Raw genomic sequence first — 19038 nt, forward strand, 5'->3', positions numbered from 1 at the left:
GCAAACAGCGATGGCTGCCAGTTAGCCGGCTCTGCGTCTCCGACTGTATCCCCGTGTCCAGCGCCCCAGTGCAGTAAACAATTATTCTTGTGCGCAGCTCTGCAAGCAAGCCACCCTCACTTTCTGACCTGATGGCAGACAGTCCAGCTTCTCCCTGTAGGAGTTTGGGTCCCCCACGTCTCCCCAGAAACCGGATTTCAGAGTAATCGGGGGCTTGTCTCCCTTCGGGTTGAAAAAAGCAACGCCTGTCGCCAGCCCGGATCACACGCCTCCGTACCTCAGCTTTTCAGCGCTTGTGCACGTCTCAATGCTCTTTTTCCTTCTAGCTGTAGAACTTCCACTCAGCCAGTGGTTCTGGGTGATAGACGTTTTGTCTTTTAGTTGTAGTTTTGAAATTGTGCGAGGCAGCAGTTTAGGTGTTTACCTACGCCGCCATCTTGGATCCTTCTCTCTTCTAAGTTTTACCTCTTTTTTATTTTTATTTTATTTTTTAAAATATATTTCTTTATTGATTTCAGAGAGGAAGGAAGAGGTAGAGAGAGATAGAAATATCAATGATAAGAGAGGATCATTGATTGGCTTCCTCCTGCTTGCCCCCTATTGGGGATCGAGCCCACAACCCAGGCATGTGCCCTTAGCCAGAATCGAAACTGGGACCCCTCAGTCTGCAGGCTGATGCTCTATCCACTATGCCAAACTGGCCAGGGCTTACTTCTTTTTTAAAAAAAATATGTTATTACTGATTTCAGATAGAGGGAGTGGGAGAGAGAGAGATGGAAACATCTATGATGAGAGATAATCATTGATCGGCTGCCTCCTGCACACCCCCTACTGGGGATCAAGCCCAAAACCCGGGCATGTGCCCTGACCAGGAATCGAACCATGACCTGGTTCATGGGTTGATGCGCAACCGCTGAGCCATACCAGCCGGGCTAAGTTTTAACTCTTTTTTTTTTTTATATATAATTTATTGATTTTTTTTTTTTAAAAAAGAGGAATGGAGAGGGATAGAGAGTTAGAAACATCGATGAAAGAGAAACATTAATCAGCTGCCTCCTGCACACTCCCTACTGGTTATGTGCCTGCAACCAAGGTACATGCCCTTGACCGGAATCGAACCTGGGACCCTTGAGTCTGCAGGCCGACGCTCTATCCATTGAGCTAAACTGGTTAGGGCATAAGTTTTAACTCTTGAGATCATGAGATTTTATTGTGAATGCTTGTTCCAAGTTCCTCCTGTTCTGTGCCTTGTCCTGTAAGGCATGGACAGTATCTGAAATATTATCTAAGCTAATGTTGCTCTGTTCTTCACCAGCCAAGTCATTTGAACTGTCAGCAGTTATCAGAATGTACTAGTTATGCGTTCTCTCATTTTTTATACCTCCTCTCACCTCTTATATTAAGGTGTTATTAAGTCATCCTTTCTTTATAATGTAAGGAGTGAGAGGAAGTATCAGGAAGAGAGAAATAAGGAGTCTGGTGCCTCAAGCCTATTTAATTATTCTCCAAGTAAACATGAGATTTCTATACTAACATACCCCCTCTCTGTTTATTTCTCTTCTTTACAAAAATATTTGCATTAGGGAATCTCCTGAGAATAAGGTACTTCTATGTAATGGTAGGGCTTCCTAAGTTGATAGATTTAAGCCAGATGTCTCAGACCATAGTAAGAAAAATAATCATAGAAATAATAATTGTAGTTAATATTTCAATAGCATTTACTATGTGCCAGGTACTGGTTCTAAACACTTTACGTGTATTGTCACCAGACAGGGACTGGGCCTGGAGTGGGTTTGCCTCAGGCTGGCCTACAGTGTGTGGGTTCTTGACTTTGTGCAGGAAAGATTTCATAATATGAGTCCAGGTGATTTTGAGGGTTCGTATATTAAATTAAAGCTGGGGACCGTGAAACAAAGGAAGGGCTTAGGGTGGAAGAAGCAGCCGGAGAGAGCCTAGGCGGTGCTCGGCTTTGGCTCCCTAGAAACATGGGAAAGAAGTGAGCTAGCACAGGGCTTCTGTTAGCTCACTGGGAGGTGAAGGTCACGGTGATAGAAGAGAGGCAAAGCAGAGCTGTTGTTAGCTCACTGGAAAGTTAGAGAAAAGGGGACCTTGGAATAGGATCGGGGTAAGCCCAGGACGAGCTGTCCCTGCCCACCGCTTCCCTGGTTACAAGTCTTGTGGGGACCCTTAGACTTTAGGAGGAAGTAAAAAGTTAATTCCCGCCCTAACCGGTTTGGCTCAGTGGATAGAGCGTCGGCCTGCGGACTCAAGGGTCCCAGGTTCGATTCCGGTCAAGGGCATGTACCTTGGTTGCGGGCACATCCCCAGTAGGGGGTGTGCAGGAGGCAGCTGATTGATGTTTCTTTCTCATCGATGTTTCTAACTCTCTCTCCCTCTCCCTTCCTCTCTGTAAAAAATCAATAAAATATATTTAAAAAAAAAAAAAAAAAAAGAAAAGTTCATTCCCGAGAAGAGGCATAGGTGTGCTCTAGAGCGAGCTGGCGGTGGTATTTTTTGTCTTAAGGGTTTATCTCTCTTGTGCTTGTGAGAATCTTAGGGAAGGGTTTCATCAGAATATTCATCAGCCTTCCAGGTGTGATTTTAATATGCTGATCATCAAAATGAGTGTATAGGGGAGTTTGGAATTATTCTTTTTTTAAAAAATATATATTTTATTGATTTTCCACAGAGAGGAAGGGAGAGGGATAGAGAGCTAGAACCATCAATGAGAAACACTGATCAGCTGCCTCCTGCACCCCCCCCTCACTGGGGATGTGCCCGCAACCAAGGTACATGCCCTTGACCGGTATCGAACCTGGGACCCTTCAGTCCGCAGGCCGACGCTCTACCCACCAAGCCAAACCGGTTAGGGCTGGGATTATTCTTTGGTCTACTTTACTGTTTTACTTTTATCTTGGGTCTGTCTGGCTTTAATCGAGGTTTTGTTATTTGTTCCCTGAGTTTATCTGTCCTTGGGTTTGGCTGGCACAAATGGCATTATTTGGGTCTTTGTCCTCTATCTCCCTGACCAGCGTGATTTAAGCTATTTATTCTCTGGTAGGGAGGAGAGGTATAAACCATTTGCTCTCAAGTGCCCTTGGTTAGGGAAGATAAGGTCTTGCGATTCACTAGCTGTCTGTAAGTTGTCTACATTGTTTGGCCTTGTTTAATTACCATGTCTTAGTTTCTCCATTCCACTTGCCCAGGAATTTTCCTAGCTTCTTAACTATCCTGCCTTAGTATTAACTCATCTGATTCTCACAATAATCCAGTGAAATATGTGCAGTTATCATATTAAGGATGAGGTTGCTAAGGCATGGAGAAGTCACTTACCCACTGTCACGAAGCTAGTAAATGGCAGAGTTAGGGTTTAAATCCAGGCAGTCTGCCTCCAGAGTCTGTGATCTTAATGACTTGTCTCTATTGCTTCTTGTTTGTCTTCCTGGGAGAGTAAACATAATTCTAATTAGTGCTGAAATCTATAGTTTTACTGTTACAGTAGCTTTAGTTCTTTTTCTTTTTCCTCTTCAATGATCATTATCTGTGGTTGATGGTGTCCTGCTTTTAAATCCTTTCTCTTTGAACACAGAAAAGGTCTGATAGATGGCACACTTAGATTTGTTTCTTAAGTCATTCAATAAATATCTGTTGATTTAACTTAAAACCTGTTACTGTCTGTGGACTGTAGGCCTCAATAAATCATTCGTTATTTCCTGCCTACTCCTCCAAAGATGCCAGACTGGGCCCCACTTGGCAGGGTAATTATCTGAAACTTAGTTAAGCTCAGTATTATCTTAGCCAGACCTTTGCATTTTTGTCATTTTTTTTCTCTGAATGGGAAATGAAAATGTTTTCTCTCCTTGTTTAAAAGAATTTCAGGCATCAGCAATTAAGTCAGAAGATGTGAGTTGGGGGGACACCTCCATGCAGGAGGGAGGAAACCATAGGCCTACTTAATAAAGGTAAACTTTACTCAGTTTTTTTAGGGTGTTTGAGGGCCTCTTAGTCAGAAGAGAGATTGTATTCCTGTAGGCACTGCCCGGTTGCTCAGGCCAATCTACTTCCTGCTGCAGTTTCTGCAATGCTTAGAGCTGCTGAAGCCAAAGAAACCAGTTACAGCTGGCTCTTAACCATCTCTACAGCCCAGTTTCATTTAGTGCCCAGGTCTGCTAGCAACCCCCTCCTTCCAGGCCTCTCCCCGATTTCCTGTCTGAGCATTCCTGCTTTCCCTTTCCTTGCTTCTAAGATATCCTATCTTACTATTCTTAAGCCATATTTTTACTTTCTCTTCTCTACTACTTTTCTTCAAAATAGCTTCCTTTCAAACAGCCTTCCTTAATCCTAAGAGCCTCAGAAGTTGTCTTCCTTTTGCAGATAAAGAAACAAAAGCAGAGACTGACATGTCAGTATTCAAATGCTGGCCATCTAGCCCCAAAGTCTGTTCTTAACCACTGCGTACCCTGCCTGTGGCAAGTAACATGAGGCAGTTAATCCAGGGGCAATAAGCTAGCTCTTTCTAGTAATAACCTTTCCCTTCAAAATTAGTGTTCCATTTTTCTATTGTTGTGTAGCAAACCACCCCAAAACTTAGAGGCTTAAAACAGCAATAGTCATCTATTTTGCTCAGGAAACTAATTTGCAGAGCTTGGCAAGTGCAGGCATCTCTGCTCATGTGGTGGCAGCTCGGGTGGTTTGACAAAGGATGGTGGTTCTGTTTCCAAGATGGCTCACTCACGTGGGCCTCCAGGGGTTGCATGGGGTTGGGTTCCAAGAATGAACATCCCAAGAGATAGGACGTGGGAACTGTGGGTTCTTAAGGCCTAGGCCTAGAAATTGACAGTGCCAGTTGTGCCACATTCTGTTGTTCAAGCAGTCACAGAATCTGGAAGCCAGCGGAGACACATAGACCCCACTTCTTTTTTATTTTTTAATATTTTTATTGATTTCAGAGAGGAAGGGAGAGATAGAAACATCATTGATGAGAGAGAATCATTGATTGGCTACCTCTTGCACGGCCCTCAATAGGGATCAAGCCCGCAACCCGGGCATGTGCCCTTGACTGGAATGAAACCCAGGACTCTTCAGTCCATAGGCTGATGCTCTATCCACTGATCCACACCGGCTGGGACTAGCCCCACTTTCTTGGTAGGGGAAGTGTCAAAGAATTTGGAGCTTTATCTGAGAAATGCCATGGTTGGTGACTATTAGAAGAGGGATTTGTGAATTTGATTTAATGCTTGCCTTTGGTTAAGCATTAGCATTACCTTTTCTGAATGAATTTAAGCTTGAGATCTTTCTTTTTTTGTACAGAGTTGGTCTCTGTCATTACTAGGTATATCCTCACTGCTAATTGTTAGCTCCTCATATTAAAAAACAAACAAACTCCAACCTAATTTAATCTTCCTTGGCATAGTCTCCACTAGGATTAAGAAATTAATTTGGCCCTAACTGGTTTGGCTCAGTGGATAGAGCATCAGCCTGCGGACTGAAGGGTCCCAGGTTCGATTCCAGTCAAGGGCATGTACCTTGGTTGCGGGCACATCCCCAGTAGGGAGTGTGCAGGAGGCAGCTGATCGATGTTTCTAACTCTCTCCCTCTCCCTTCCTCTCTGTAAAAAATCAATAAAATATATTAAAAAAAAAAAAAGAAGTTAATTTGTTTTTAACTGGGATCTTTGAGATCTTGTCAGCTCTCCTTATGGAGACAGATGCTCTGTCTGAGGGAGAGTACAGCTTTGCTGGGTTTTATATTTGGCCAAAGCGATACGCTAGAAATATGATATGTTGTCCTTTCAGATTGAAGCTTGGCTGGTGTAGGGAATGGTAGAGGAGTTCTCCCCACAGACTATTACTCACTTGGTGAGATTAGAGAGCTGGTTTCCTATGTAGATCTCCTTTAGGATTCTGTACTCTAGCTTTTAGTTTGTAGAGGGAGGATTGCATGAAATCATGAAGGCATATCTGCTTTGGGGTGTTCACATATTATAGCTATTCCTCCCAGATAATCTAAGAACTATTCTTTAAAAATTTTATTTTTAAATTACAGTTTACATTCAATATTATTTTGTATTAGTTTCAGGTGTACAGCATAGTGGTTAGACAATCATATACTTTACAAAGTGTCGTTCCTCACCCCCATCCCTGATATTTCAAGTACCTACCTGGCACCATATGTAGTTTTTATTGACTATATTCCTTAGGCTATACTTCACATCCCTGTGATGGTTTTGTAACTATCAGGACAGTTTCTTAGACTTTGTACTGCCTGTTTTCTTTCTGTCTTAAACTACTTTTCTAAACTCTAAGGACAGTTCTGATCAATTCCAGTCTTCTGAATGAGGCTGTTTGTTTCATCAACCCTTATTCCACTCAGATGGTATTTACAGTACTTGACATTGGCAGGAGTGCAAAGTTTAAGAAACAGAGAAAACCAGAAACTTTGGCTCAATGTAGAGCAGGCAGCTTATAAATTAGTGTAAGAATTATACAGACTCCAAGGAATCTAGAGGAGGGAAAAGTTACTTCTAGGTGAGGGTTGGTAAAAGGCTTTTTCTCAGGTGGAGCTAGAAAGGACAGTTCAGGGAAACAAAGCAAGACAAAATATAGAGTAGCAAAGATACAAAGAACAGCAAATAGAGAGCATGCCTGGGGTTAATAGACATGGGAAGTTAGTCAGAGAGAACCCCAGAAAGGTAGCATATTCTTTTGGACAGGCTTTGTATGACTTTTCTTTAATTCCTCAAAGAAATGCTTCTTTTGGAGGTCACCTGTACTCATTTACAAGGAGGACATTTGATATTGCATACAGAGCTCCCCCTCCCCCCAAAAAAGGCTTAAAACCAAGATGGGTTTATATTCTTTTTTTTTTGTTTTGTTATTTTTTTTTTTTAAGGGTTTATATTCTACTAGTGACTTGGTGCATGGATTTGTGCACATTGAAAGGAAATTAATTAGAAGGTGGCTGATGGGGCGAGACTGGGCGAGATGGGCCAGACATGCCCTGGAGCCAACCTCCCGCGGTCCCTCCCTGGCATCTGTGGAGTGAGCAGGGTCCCTCTGGCAGGTGGGGTCCCTCAGCCTGGCCTGCAGGGATCAGGCCGAAACCAGCAGTCCAACATCCCCCAAGGGGTCCTGGAGTGCGAGAGGGCACTCTGCAAAGTTGCTATCGTACAGGGTGTGGAACCCAAACGCAAGTGTGCAGTAAACCAGATTTGGGGCTGACAGTGCCCCAGCAACAACATAATCCATGGCCAAAGGTGGAATCATGCAGCCCCACGAGGAATTGGGCTCCCTCCTCTCTGGTTTCGGGGTGCATCATCCAAGAACTACTGCTGCCAAGTTACTGCAGCTCAGCAGCTCCTGCGTTGAGTGTCTGCCCACTGGTGGTCAGTGCGCGTCATAGTGACTGGTCGGACAGTCAGAGGGACACTTAGCATATTAGCCTTATTTATATATATCTATATGTAATCTTTGGGGTCATGAATTTACAAGTGAGCTAGACCAGCAGTCGCCAACTGGTGGTCCGTGAGGTCCGAAAGGTTGGCATTTGCTGAGCTAGACTATCTACCAGTCCTATATAATAAAAGAGTAATACGCAAATTGACCGTACCTCTGCTATGTCCACAAGCCACATCCACCAGCCAATCAGGAGCGAGTATGCAAATTAACCCAACCAAGATGGCTGCGGCCACGGAGAGAGCAGGAGGCTTGAGTTGCCCCCGGCAATGGAGGAAGCCAAGTTTCCGCAGCCCTGGCCTGCCTTGGCCTCCACTTAAGGCTACAAAGTTTCAATTATAGAAGATAAATAAATCCCAGATACCAGGGCCTCCACTTGGGTTGCTGGGGGGCATGGCCGGCCTGCAAACTACCACAGGCCCCTCACCCAGGCCACCCCACGCCCCAAGGGAACCCCCACCCTGATCCGGGACACCTTTCAGGGCAAACCAGCCGGCCCCCACCTGTGCACCAGGCCTCTATCCTATCTAATTGTATTTAATAAAAGAATAATATGCAAATTTACCATCACTCCAACACACAAGATGGCTGCCCCCATGTGGACACAAGATGGCCGCCACAATATGGCCAGCAGGGGAGGGCAGTTGAGAGGGACCAGGCCTGCAAGGGAGGGCACTTGGGGGCGATCAAGCCTGCAGGGGAGGGCAGTTAGGGGTGACCAGGCTGGCAGAGGAGGGAAGTTGGGGGCAACCGGGCCTGCAGGGAAGGGCAGTTGGGGGGGAACCCAGGCCTGCAGGGGAGGGCAGTTAGGGGTTACCAGGCCTGCAGGGGAGGGCAGTTAGGGGTTACCAGGCCTGCAGGGGAGGGCAGTTAGGGGTGACCAGGCCTGCAGGGGAGAGCAGTTAGGGGCAACAGGCTGGCAGGGGAGCAGTTAGGCATTAATCAGGCTGGCAGGGGAGTGGTTAGGGGGTGATCAGGCTGGCAGGCAGAAGCAGTTAGGGGCAATCAGGCAGGCAAGTGAGCAGTTGGGAGCCAACAGTCTTAGGGATCGGGCCTAAGACTGTTGGCTCCCAACTGCTCGCCTGCCTGCCTGATTGCCCCTAAACAGGCAGTCGGACATCCCTTGAGGGGTCCCAGATTGGAGAGGGTGCAGGCTGGGCTGAGAGACACCTCCCCCCCGTGCATGAATTGCGTGCACCGGACCTCTAGTATATATATAAAAGCCTAAGTGATTGGCTGCCCGGCTGAACTGGTTGGTAGCTATCGCGCACAATGACCACCAGGGGGCAGACACTCATTGCAGGAGCTGCCGAGTGACAGCAACTTTGCAGAGTGCCCTTTCATACTCCGGGACCCCTTGGAGGATGTCGGACTGCCGGTTTCGGCCTGATTCCTGCAGGCCAGGCTGAGGGACCCCATCTGCTGGAGGGACCCTGCTCACTTTGCAGATGCCCTTCGAGCCCTGGCGTGTGCCCCAGGTGCGGCCGGACAGGGAGGGTCCATGGGAGGTTGGCTCCAGGGCATGTCCGGCCCATCTCGCCCAGTCCTGCCCCACCAGCCACCTTCTAATTAATTTTCTTTCAATGTGCACGAACCCGTGCACCAGGCCTCTAGTACAAAATAATAATAGCCAGTTAGCATTTGTTGAGCCCTACTATGTATTAGTTCTTAATGAGTTAATTTCTATAAATGCTCATTATATCCTCACAAGGTAGAGATACGTATTATGGATGTGGAAAGATTAAGCAACCTGCTGAGTCATACAGATTGTTAATAGTGATGCCGAGATTCAAATCCTGACTATCGAGCCCTGTAGGACTCTGCGTTGACTTAGAGTAAGGTAGGAGGCCATTGGAGGATATTGAGTAAAGGAATGACGTCGTCTGGCATATGTTTCTTTTTTTAATGTTTTTATTGATTTCAGAGAGAGGAAAGGAGAGGGAGAGAGAAATAGAAGCATTGATGAGAGAGAAACATTGATCAGCTGCCTCCTGCATGCCTCCCAGTGGAGACTGAGCCTATAACCCAGGCTCTCTCTCCTTTTCCCTTCCTCTCTGAAATCAATAAACATATATTTAAAAAAAAAAGAGAGAAGTGAATCTTTTCTACAGTGGATGAAAACACACCAGCAAAAATATTACCAGAAATGAGGAATAAACCATATTCAGCATTCTAATATTAATTGTACAAAGAGTTGAATGAGTTGGCTAAACTGAAGGTTAAGAGCACAGTCCTCCAAAAGATCACCCTCACTTCAGATGGGTCATAGGAGGCTTCAAATTTCTGGGAGTCCCACAATCACCTTCAGGTTCTATAATTCACTAGAATGACTCAGAGAACTCAGGAAAGCCCTACACTATGGTTACAGTTTTATTATAGCAAGAGGATACAAATCAGAATCCACCAAAGGGAGAGATGCGTAGGGGGAGGTCTGGGAAGGTTCCAGACATGAAGCTTTTGTTGTTCTCAGCATGACCGTAGGCAAGGAGTATTGCGAACCAAGGTGTCCAGTTTTTATTGGGGATTTTTTTATGGTTGCTTAAATCATTTCCCCGCTTGACTCAGTGTTCACCTTCCCTGCCCTCCCAGGAGACTGGGCTGATATTCTGTAGCTCAAAGCCTCAAACCTCTAATCACGTGATTGGTCTCTCTGGGGTGACCTGCTCCCATGCTGAATCATGCTGTTAGTATCAACTATCTAGGGCAGCCGTGGGCAAACTACGGCCCGTGGGCCGGATCCGGCCCATTCGGCTGTTCTGTCTGGCCCGCGGAGCCGAAAGAGCGGAGGGTTCTCCTGCTCTCCCCTCCGCTCCTTCACCAGCAGCAGTGTTAACATGGCAACGTCGGGAAACACGGCCGCAGCTCCTTCTTCTGAGTGGGCGGATTTATATCCCCCCATTCAGTAGGAGGAACAACCTCTCAATCTTCCAGAGGCTCCTTGTAATGCCCGCGGACGTGTCTCCCGACATCACCCTGGGAATGCATAGACACGGTATCGTGGTAATGTAGGGAGACACGCCCCTGGAGAGCACAGTATCAGAGCCTTTCTGAGGTAAGATTAAGAGCTCTACTCAAACAATTTTTTCCTGTTCCCACATTCTGTACATCACAATGACTTGTTAATAAAACAACAAAGACTTTCAGCTTTTAGGGCTTGTATCCACCGCAGTTTTTTTTCCCACTGCGAACGCGCGCAGCAGGGAAAAAGACACACAGAGGACATGTCACTCTAGCCATGCTGCAGCTGCATTTTTTGCTGATACGGATGCGGTATCAGTAACACTACCGTGGCCACTAACCACATGTGTTAGCGGCAAAACAAATGCATTTTGCGCTGCGTTTGCTTCTCCCCCTTGCGCCTGTAAAAATGCATGCTACAGGGCATTTGTGTTGATGTTTTAAAGACCAAAAACCTTTCAACCCAGTCTACGTTGCCATCTACATCTACGTCCCGGGCATAATTTGGAAGTTGCGCTAAAGAAAATGTTTCATTTACTGTTTACACATTTTGTTCTTTTCTATTTGTTTTAGTTTTAAATTATTTTATTATATTTAAGTTTAATTTGAAAGGCTTTTGTACCTTTCTTTTGTTAGGCAATTTTATTTTGCCTTTGCCATCATCAATATAAGGTATGTTATTGTGCTATGATTCCTCCATTTTTTGAAGTTTCAAATTATAATAATTAGTGTTTACATTCTTCTTGTTAAAATGTTTGAAATAAATAAAACTATTGAAATAAAAAAAAAAAAGACCGTACCCTTTTATGTAATGATGTTTACTTTGAATTTATATTAGTTCACACAAACACTCCATCCATGCTTTTGTTCCGGCCCTCCGGTCCAGTTTAAGAACCCATTGTGGCCCTCGAGTCAAAAAGTTTGCCCACCCCTAATCTAGGGGCCCACCCTGCAGGCCTTATCAGATTTAGTTGTTCCAATTAATGTTCTTTATAATAAGAAAAGTTAATCTTGCATCACATGTTATAATAGTTGTCTCCAGTCTCTTTTAATCTGGGACAGTTTCTCCATTTCTGAATCTTTTAACTTTTATGATATTGGACAATTTTGAAGCGTACAGACCAATTATAGAATATCCCTTAATTTGGGTTTGTTTGTTTCTTAATGATTTGGTTCAGATTATGCATCTTTGGCAGGAATAATATAGAAGTAATATTGTGTTCTTTTCAGTGCATTGAATTCTTTAGGATACGTACCCAGAAGTGAAATTGCCACATCATGTGGTGGTTCCACTTTTATTTTTGTAAGGAACCTCCATACTGTTTTACATAGCAGCTGCAGCATTTTAGATCCCCATCAACAGGGCGGTACTTTGGTTAGGATTTTTGCATCTATAGTCATCAGAGTTACTGGCCTGTAGTTTTCTTTTCTTGTAGTATCTTTTTCTGATTTTGGTTTCAGGATAAAATGAGCCTCATAAAATATGTTTGGAAGTATTCCCTTGTCAACAGTTTTTGGAAGAGTTTGAGAAGTGTTATCATTAATTGTTCTTTAAATGTTTGGTGGAATTCACCAGTGAAGCCACTGGTCCCGGGCTGTGTGTGTGTGTAGGTTTCTGATTACTGATTTAATCTACTTTCTATTTATAAATCTATTTTTTCTTTCTTCATGTCAGTCTTGGTAAGTCATGTTTGTAGGAATTTATCCATTTTTTTTTTTTAGATTATTCAACTTTCGTGTATGTTCATAGAAGTCTCAGAACCCTTTTCATTTCTGTGGCATCGGTTGTAATGATTCCTCTTTCATTTCTGACTTTTGTATCTTCTCTTTTTCTTAGTTCATATACTAAAAGTTTGTCGATTTTGTTGATAATTTCAAAAAACAATTCTTAGTTTTTTTAAATGTTCTTTTTATTGATTTTAGAGAAAGAGGAAGGCAGAGAAAAACATCCATTTGTTGTTCCACTTATTTATGTGTTCATCGGTTGATTCTTTTTTTAAATATATATATATATCTTTATTGATTTCATAGAGGGGGGGAGAGGGAGAAAGAGATAGAAACATCAATGATGAGAGAGATTCATTGATTGGCTGCCTCCTGCATACCCCCCTCTGGGGATTTGGTCAGCAACCCTCAGCATGTGCCCTGACCAGGAATCAAACTGTTACTTCCTGGTTCATAAGTTGACTTTCAACCACTGACCCACCCTAGGTGGGCATGGTTGATTCTTATATATGCCCTGACCAGAGGAAAAGCCCACAACCTTGACATATTGGCATGACACTCTAACCCAGCAGTCACCACCCTTTCTGACTTCATGGACCACCAGTAGTCCACGGACCACTGGTTGGCGACCGCTGCTAACCAGCTGAGCTACCTTGCCAGGGCTTTTTCCTTTAAGGATATTTTTGACACATATTATATTCTTGGTTTCCAGTTTTTTTTCTTAAGCACTTTGATTATACCATTCTACTCCTTTCTGGCCTGTGAGGTTTGTTTAGAAATCCAAGAATAGTCTTATGTGAGTTCCTTTGTACATGTGAAGTCACTTTTCTCTTCCTGCTTTCAAAATTCTCAATTTTTGACTGTGGCGAATTGATGTTAATGTGTTTCAGCATGATTTCTTGGGTTCATCCTAGTTGGAGTCTGTTTGATTTATTGAATCTGGATATCTATTTCCTTCCCCAGATTTGGGAAAATTTCTACCATTATTTTTTTCTTTTTTAAAAATATTTTTTTATTGATTTCAGAGAGGAAGGGAGAGGGAGAGAGATGGAAACATCAGTGATGAGAGGGAATCATTGATCGGCTGACTCCTGCATGCCCCACAATGGGGATCAAGCCTGCAACCCAGGCATGTGCCTTAACTGTGACCTCCTGGCTCAACCACTGAGCCACACTAGTCAAGCCAGCCATTATTTCTTTGTGTGTGTGTGTGTGCTTTTTTAGCCATTATTTTTTAAAATAAATATTCTGTCCCTTTCTCTCTTCTCCCAGAAGTCTCTTAGACTTTTTTTACTCTTTTTCTTTGTTCCTTTGATGGATAATTTCAAATAACCTGTCTTCAAGTTTGATATTTCTTTCCTCTGCCTAATTAAACATGATATTGAATTCCTCTTGTGAAATTTTCAATTTATCATATTCTTCAGCTACAAAATTACTTAGTTTTTAAAATATGTTTTTGTCTCTTTGTTGTTTTTGACTTAGTTTCTAGAGCATGTGGAGCATCTTTATGATGGTTATTTTTAACTGTCAGATAATTCATATATCTCCGTTTCATTAGGATAATTTTCTAGAGATCTATTTTATTTTTTTGTTTGGGCCATATTTCCCTTTTTCTTCATATGTTTTATAATTTTGTGTTGGAATCTATACACATGAAAACACCTCCCTTTCCCAATCTTTATGGCCTGGTTTTGTACAGGAAAGGACTCTCACAAATGAGCCTACCTAGAGATTCTAGGGGGGCCTCTGACATCTTTTAGAGGGGACTTGTGTGTGTGATTTCCCTGGGCTGGTGTGTGCAATTTCTCAGAGGGCCTTGCTGGCTCCCTCTGGTGCCTGTTTGTGGCACTGCGAGTTCTCTGGTGCTACAGCAGCAAGGCTGCTGTGCCCTCTTGTACTCAGATGCCACCAGCCATCCAGAGTATGTGGGCTCATCAGCGCCCCACGTCAGGTGAGACAGATACCATTCCTTTGTGTGGTCCCATGAAAAGCTTCTGGTGTACCAGAATCACTTTCTACTCTTCTCCCTCTCTCCCAAAGGAGAGAAGCCTTGAGTTATGTATGTGCCTTCTCCCAATCATGCCAAGTCGCGTGGGCTATAGGATGCCACTCTTCTTTATCTTTGGTCTCAGCAGCATTCGGACATTCATACTATGCCAGTTCCTACAGTGCTGCAAGTGAGGCATGACAGAAGCCAAGTCTTGGGGCAACTCTCCATGGAGTTGGAGCGCTGGATGCACTGTGCTCTCTCTCCCTCCTGAAGGAAAAGTCAGAGGCTAGGTGTTCTTGCCTGGCACTGAGCTGTGGTGGCTTAGGAGGGGCTGGCACGGGGAAAGTGAACTTGTTCTTCCTCTCCGTTTCAGTGCAGCTGTTTTCAGCTTTGTGCTCCCTTATAGTATTACAGCTTCTTAACTAGATTCTGGAAACCTCATAAAGCTATTTTCTGCATGTCCTTGTTAAAGCAGAGTTTCTGTGGTAGAATGAGGACTGGCACTTCATTCTGCCATAGCACTGATGTCACTCCCTCCTCCCCATACGTCTTTAGACAGCTGGTTTAGAAGTGCAATGACTTCAGAAACTCGCTCACATATTTACTTTGACCCTGTATGTTTCCCACTTTACAACAAAAGACTTTGAAGCCACACTGAGTATAAATAATCACAGTCTTCCCTTGGTAAAGCTACATTCTGTTCCTTATTCATTTTTATTTTTATTTTTCTATCCTTGCAAAGTCTGGCGTTTTGGAATGGTGGGGAAAATGAGTCTGGTAATAGCAATATAGGTTGACCTTTATATTTAGGTTTCTTAATTTCTAGAGTACATGATGATGCATTATTTGAGACTAAAACACAAAAGGAAATGCTTAAACCTTCTACATAGGAAGTTCTCCCAGCAAAATAGGTTTGTATTCATATTATCCTTTTTTATTTTTTATTTATTTATTTTTAAAATGTTTTCATTGATTTCACAGAGGAAGAGAGAGAGATAGAAATATCAATGATAAGAGAGAATCATTGATCGGCTGCCTCCTGCACGCCCTCGACTGGCGATTGAGCTCCCAACCCGGGCATGTACCCTGACCGGCATCAAACCACAACCTCTTGGTTCATAGGTCGACGCTCAACTACTGAGCCACACCAGCCAGGCCATATTATCTTTGTTAAAAGACTGTAATATCTATTTTAAAGGCTTTAAATACTTGATAAACAGTAATCAAATCATTGCTAGACTCTCATATTGATGATAGTAATAGTCACACTTATTATAATGGCAAGTATAACAAGTTTTCTATGTGTCCAGCACCAGAACATAAAATAGAAATGTGCTGTTATAGCTGTAAATAGTTAACACAGACTCTACAGTCACAATGCCTGCGATCAAGTCCTAGTTCCACCACTGAGCCAGGTGATGGGGGTCAGTCCTAGTCAGCCTTGTTTTTTCTTTTGTGCCTCAGTTTCCTCATATAAAATGGATATGATAATAACTAGAGGCCCGATGCACGAAATTCATGCAAGGGTAGGCCTTCCTTCCCCCGGCTGTCAGCACTGGCTTCCCTCTGGCACCCAGAACCCGGGCTGGCTTCCTTCCGGCCACCCACAGGCACCCAGGACCAGGGCTTCCCTCACAGCCCTGGCTTCATCCAGTCTAATTAGCATATTACTCTTATTATTATAGATAATACTACCTACCTCATGGGTTGTTCTGTGAATTGAATAAAGTGATTTATAGATAAATTTTTAGAACAGTGCCTGAAATTTAGGAAGTTCTAGATTCTTATTAGCTATTAAGAGCAGTTGTGATGAGATTATTCTTTTAAAGCTTAATAACTGTTACAGATCATGTTTGAAAAAAAAGATTGAATGTTCTTTCTTCCTCAATTACAGAGTTGAAACTGTGGGCCAACCAGATAGAAGAGACAGTATAGGAGTGTGTGCAGAAAGGCAGAATGGATATGACTCTCTGCAGCGGGACCAAGCAGTGTGCATTAGTACAAACGGTAAGAGCTAAGTCACTGTCAGTCCTTTGATACATATATATTAATTACTATAGTAAGATATGAATCTGTCCCAATAGCACACATTTATAGCAGGAGGTGAGAAGATATAGGTCTTAATGACATATCCAAATGGCTACTGTGTACCAGGCATTGTTCTGTACCCTTTATAAATATAAATTATTTAATCTTTTTAACAACTTTTTGAAGTGGGGAGTAATATTATATCCATTTTATAGATGATGAAGGCTGAGCCACAGAGAGGTTAAGTGACTGGAGTTGGGTGGGCTGGGACTTGCTCCAGGGAGTCTGCCTCTGCATCCTGCTTGCATGAGTCATCTAAATTAAACCTAGATTAGGGAACTAGGGAGAGGGTTTAATTTGTTACATATCTCTAATGTTGTTTGGTCCCTTACTTCACAGTAATCACACTTTCAAAAGTCACTATCAAGATATGTTCATATCTTGTGGTGTCGGTCAAGCAGCAGGTAGAACGAGATTCCTGTTCATTCCATGTGAAACGATCTTGCTATTCCACAGGATGTAATTGTATAATGGAGTCAAGCTTCTTTTGATACCATCCATATGGGAAATTCATAGTCTCTGTTCTAAAAGAGAACTCTACCTAAACCAGAATTCTAAAATGTAATTAAAGCTTTAACTTTCCTTTCTGCCATGAGGATGGGGGTTAATTAAATGCATTATCTTTGACCAGTTGGCATTCCAAAATGTTTTCTTTATTTGAATTAGGGAATTAGCTGTGTTCTGAATAATCTAGACTCTATTTCAATTCTCAGTTATTGTTCACAGGTAAATGACTTTTTACCTTAACATTTTAGGTGCAGTTTTTGTAAATGGAAAAGAAATGACTAATCAGTTGCCCGCCGTTACTTCTGGGTCCACTGTCACATTTGACATTGAAGCTGTGACTCTAGGATCCACCAATAATAACGAAGGCGGAAACTTCAAGCTTCGAGTAACTATTAGCTCAAATAACAGAGAAGTGGTTTTTGACTGGGTACTTGATCAGTCTTGTGGTTCTCTTTACTTTGGATGCTCATTTTTCTATCCTGGATGGAAAGTGTTGGTGTTCTAGACTTTTGGATGATTGGCTTTGGTTTGCAGGGTTTTAATGTAGCTGTCCTCAGCCCAATTTAGTTTTAATTTATTTAAAAAAACATGTTAGATTCATCTCTCAGTTAAGCCATTGGAAATGGAAATTGTTTACTGGATTTATTTTGGAATATTTTAGCAATAAGAAGTTTCAATATTATGGACAAAAGCATAATGCAGTCATTTTTATTTTTAGCATAGTGTTAATTAAAATGTCACATCACAATATAATGAATAAAACAAATTAGTTTTTAAAATATGAGGAGATACAGAAAGCCCTATACCTTCCCACTGTACTTTTAATAGCTGGCTATTAGAACAGAAAAATCTAATGTATCATTATTTTAATAAATCTCCATCTTTTAAGAATCCAGGGCCATGTAAGACTCTTGTATAAAACAACAGGACTAGGCCAGATAGAAGCCTGAGTCTGTAATATACATTCACTTGTGTGTTCTCCACTTAAGTGTTGAATATGCTCTTCATATTCAGGATTTGTAAGCAGTATTGAATTTTATCACATATTCAGTATTCTTAAAGTCCCCAAAACACGATAATTTTTGCAGTTTTTGTAATTACTTAGCAAATGTCTATAATAGGCAATGTATTTTCTTTTGTTCTTTTCTTATAGTTTGATTCATGATAGGCTAGAGGACTTTTACAGGGTAAAACTACTTGTGGAAGTAGTATGCACAGCAGTGTTAGCCACATCACATGTATGGAACATGTACATGTGCATATCCAGCCACAGTGATATGCATATTAACATTTTAAAGGTATGAGCTGCAGCCCAGTTTAATGTCAGCTTATAAATGGTCGTTTAGTGGACCAAATATAGGGTAAATACTTGACCTATTTTTGACAACTTAAATTTGTGTAAAATATTTATTTGAAGGACTTACTTAGTATGTAAAATGATTATCTTAACTTGCTATGTACCAGCCTACAGAATTTTTTAATGTGAATTTTTTTTCATTTTTAACGGTAGAAAAGTAGAAAAGCAAGTTTGATATTTTTGTAAGATAATTTATTTGGGGATTCACATTCCCTGTTAGACAATCATGACCTTTTTTCCCTTGCCTTATATATAAATAAGTCATCTTTCACTAAAGATGTGTTAGAATGTAGATGCCTCGTCCAGCTGTCTAAAAAAATAAAACCTGAAAGTTAAATGAGTGTATTTTTTTTTCTTGCATGATACTTGAATCCAATTTTAATCTTTACTTTTAAGAAGGGGAGTAAAGAGTTTCTTGTGAAAAGTTACTTATACTTATATTCTGTATATAAGTTTACTTATATTATATTCTCTGATACTGAGCATAGTGCCTGATACATAACACATGCATAATAAATGTGATTGAATGAATATAGATGATTATTTTCTCCAGAATGTCATCTTATTGACTCATTCAGCAAATATTTATTGAACATCTTTATTTCTTATCCTCCACTGGAGAATGGCGTCTTAAATTTATACTTCTGGAATCTACCTATTTATAGAAGTGACTTAAACTAACTTAATTTTAGACAGGTGTGGATTTTTTAAAAATATATTTTATTGATTTTTTACAGAGAGGGAGGGAGAGGGATACAGAGTTAGAAACATCGATGAGAGAGAAACATCGATCAGCTGCCTCTGGCACACTCCGTACTGGGGATGTGCCTGCAACCAAGGTACATGCCCTTGACCGGAATCGAACCTGGGACCTTTCAGTCCGCAGGCCGACGCTCTATCCACTGAGCCAAACCGGTTAGGGCCAGGTGTGGATTTTAATATTTTGAAATCTGTAACTA

The 19038-nt window shown here is 42.1% G+C and overlaps 1 protein-coding gene across 1 annotated transcript in view; it reads left to right on the forward strand.

Moving 5' to 3' along the window:
• The window catches only part of CRLF3 (cytokine receptor like factor 3), a 49334-nt gene extending 30722 nt beyond the window's left edge, over positions 1 to 18612 (forward strand). The window contains exons 7-8 of the mRNA XM_080678690.1: positions 16022 to 16134; positions 16971 to 18612. Coding sequence (XP_080534816.1) covers positions 16022 to 16134; positions 16971 to 17227 — 370 coding nt within the window. The 3' untranslated portion in view covers positions 17228 to 18612. The remainder of the gene's footprint in view (positions 1 to 16021; positions 16135 to 16970) is intronic.
• Positions 18613 to 19038: the final 426 nt, after the last annotated feature.

This window comes from Plecotus auritus (assembly GCF_963455305.1).
Source record: "Plecotus auritus genome assembly, chromosome: 7".
Lineage (NCBI taxonomy): Eukaryota > Metazoa > Chordata > Mammalia > Chiroptera > Vespertilionidae > Plecotus > Plecotus auritus.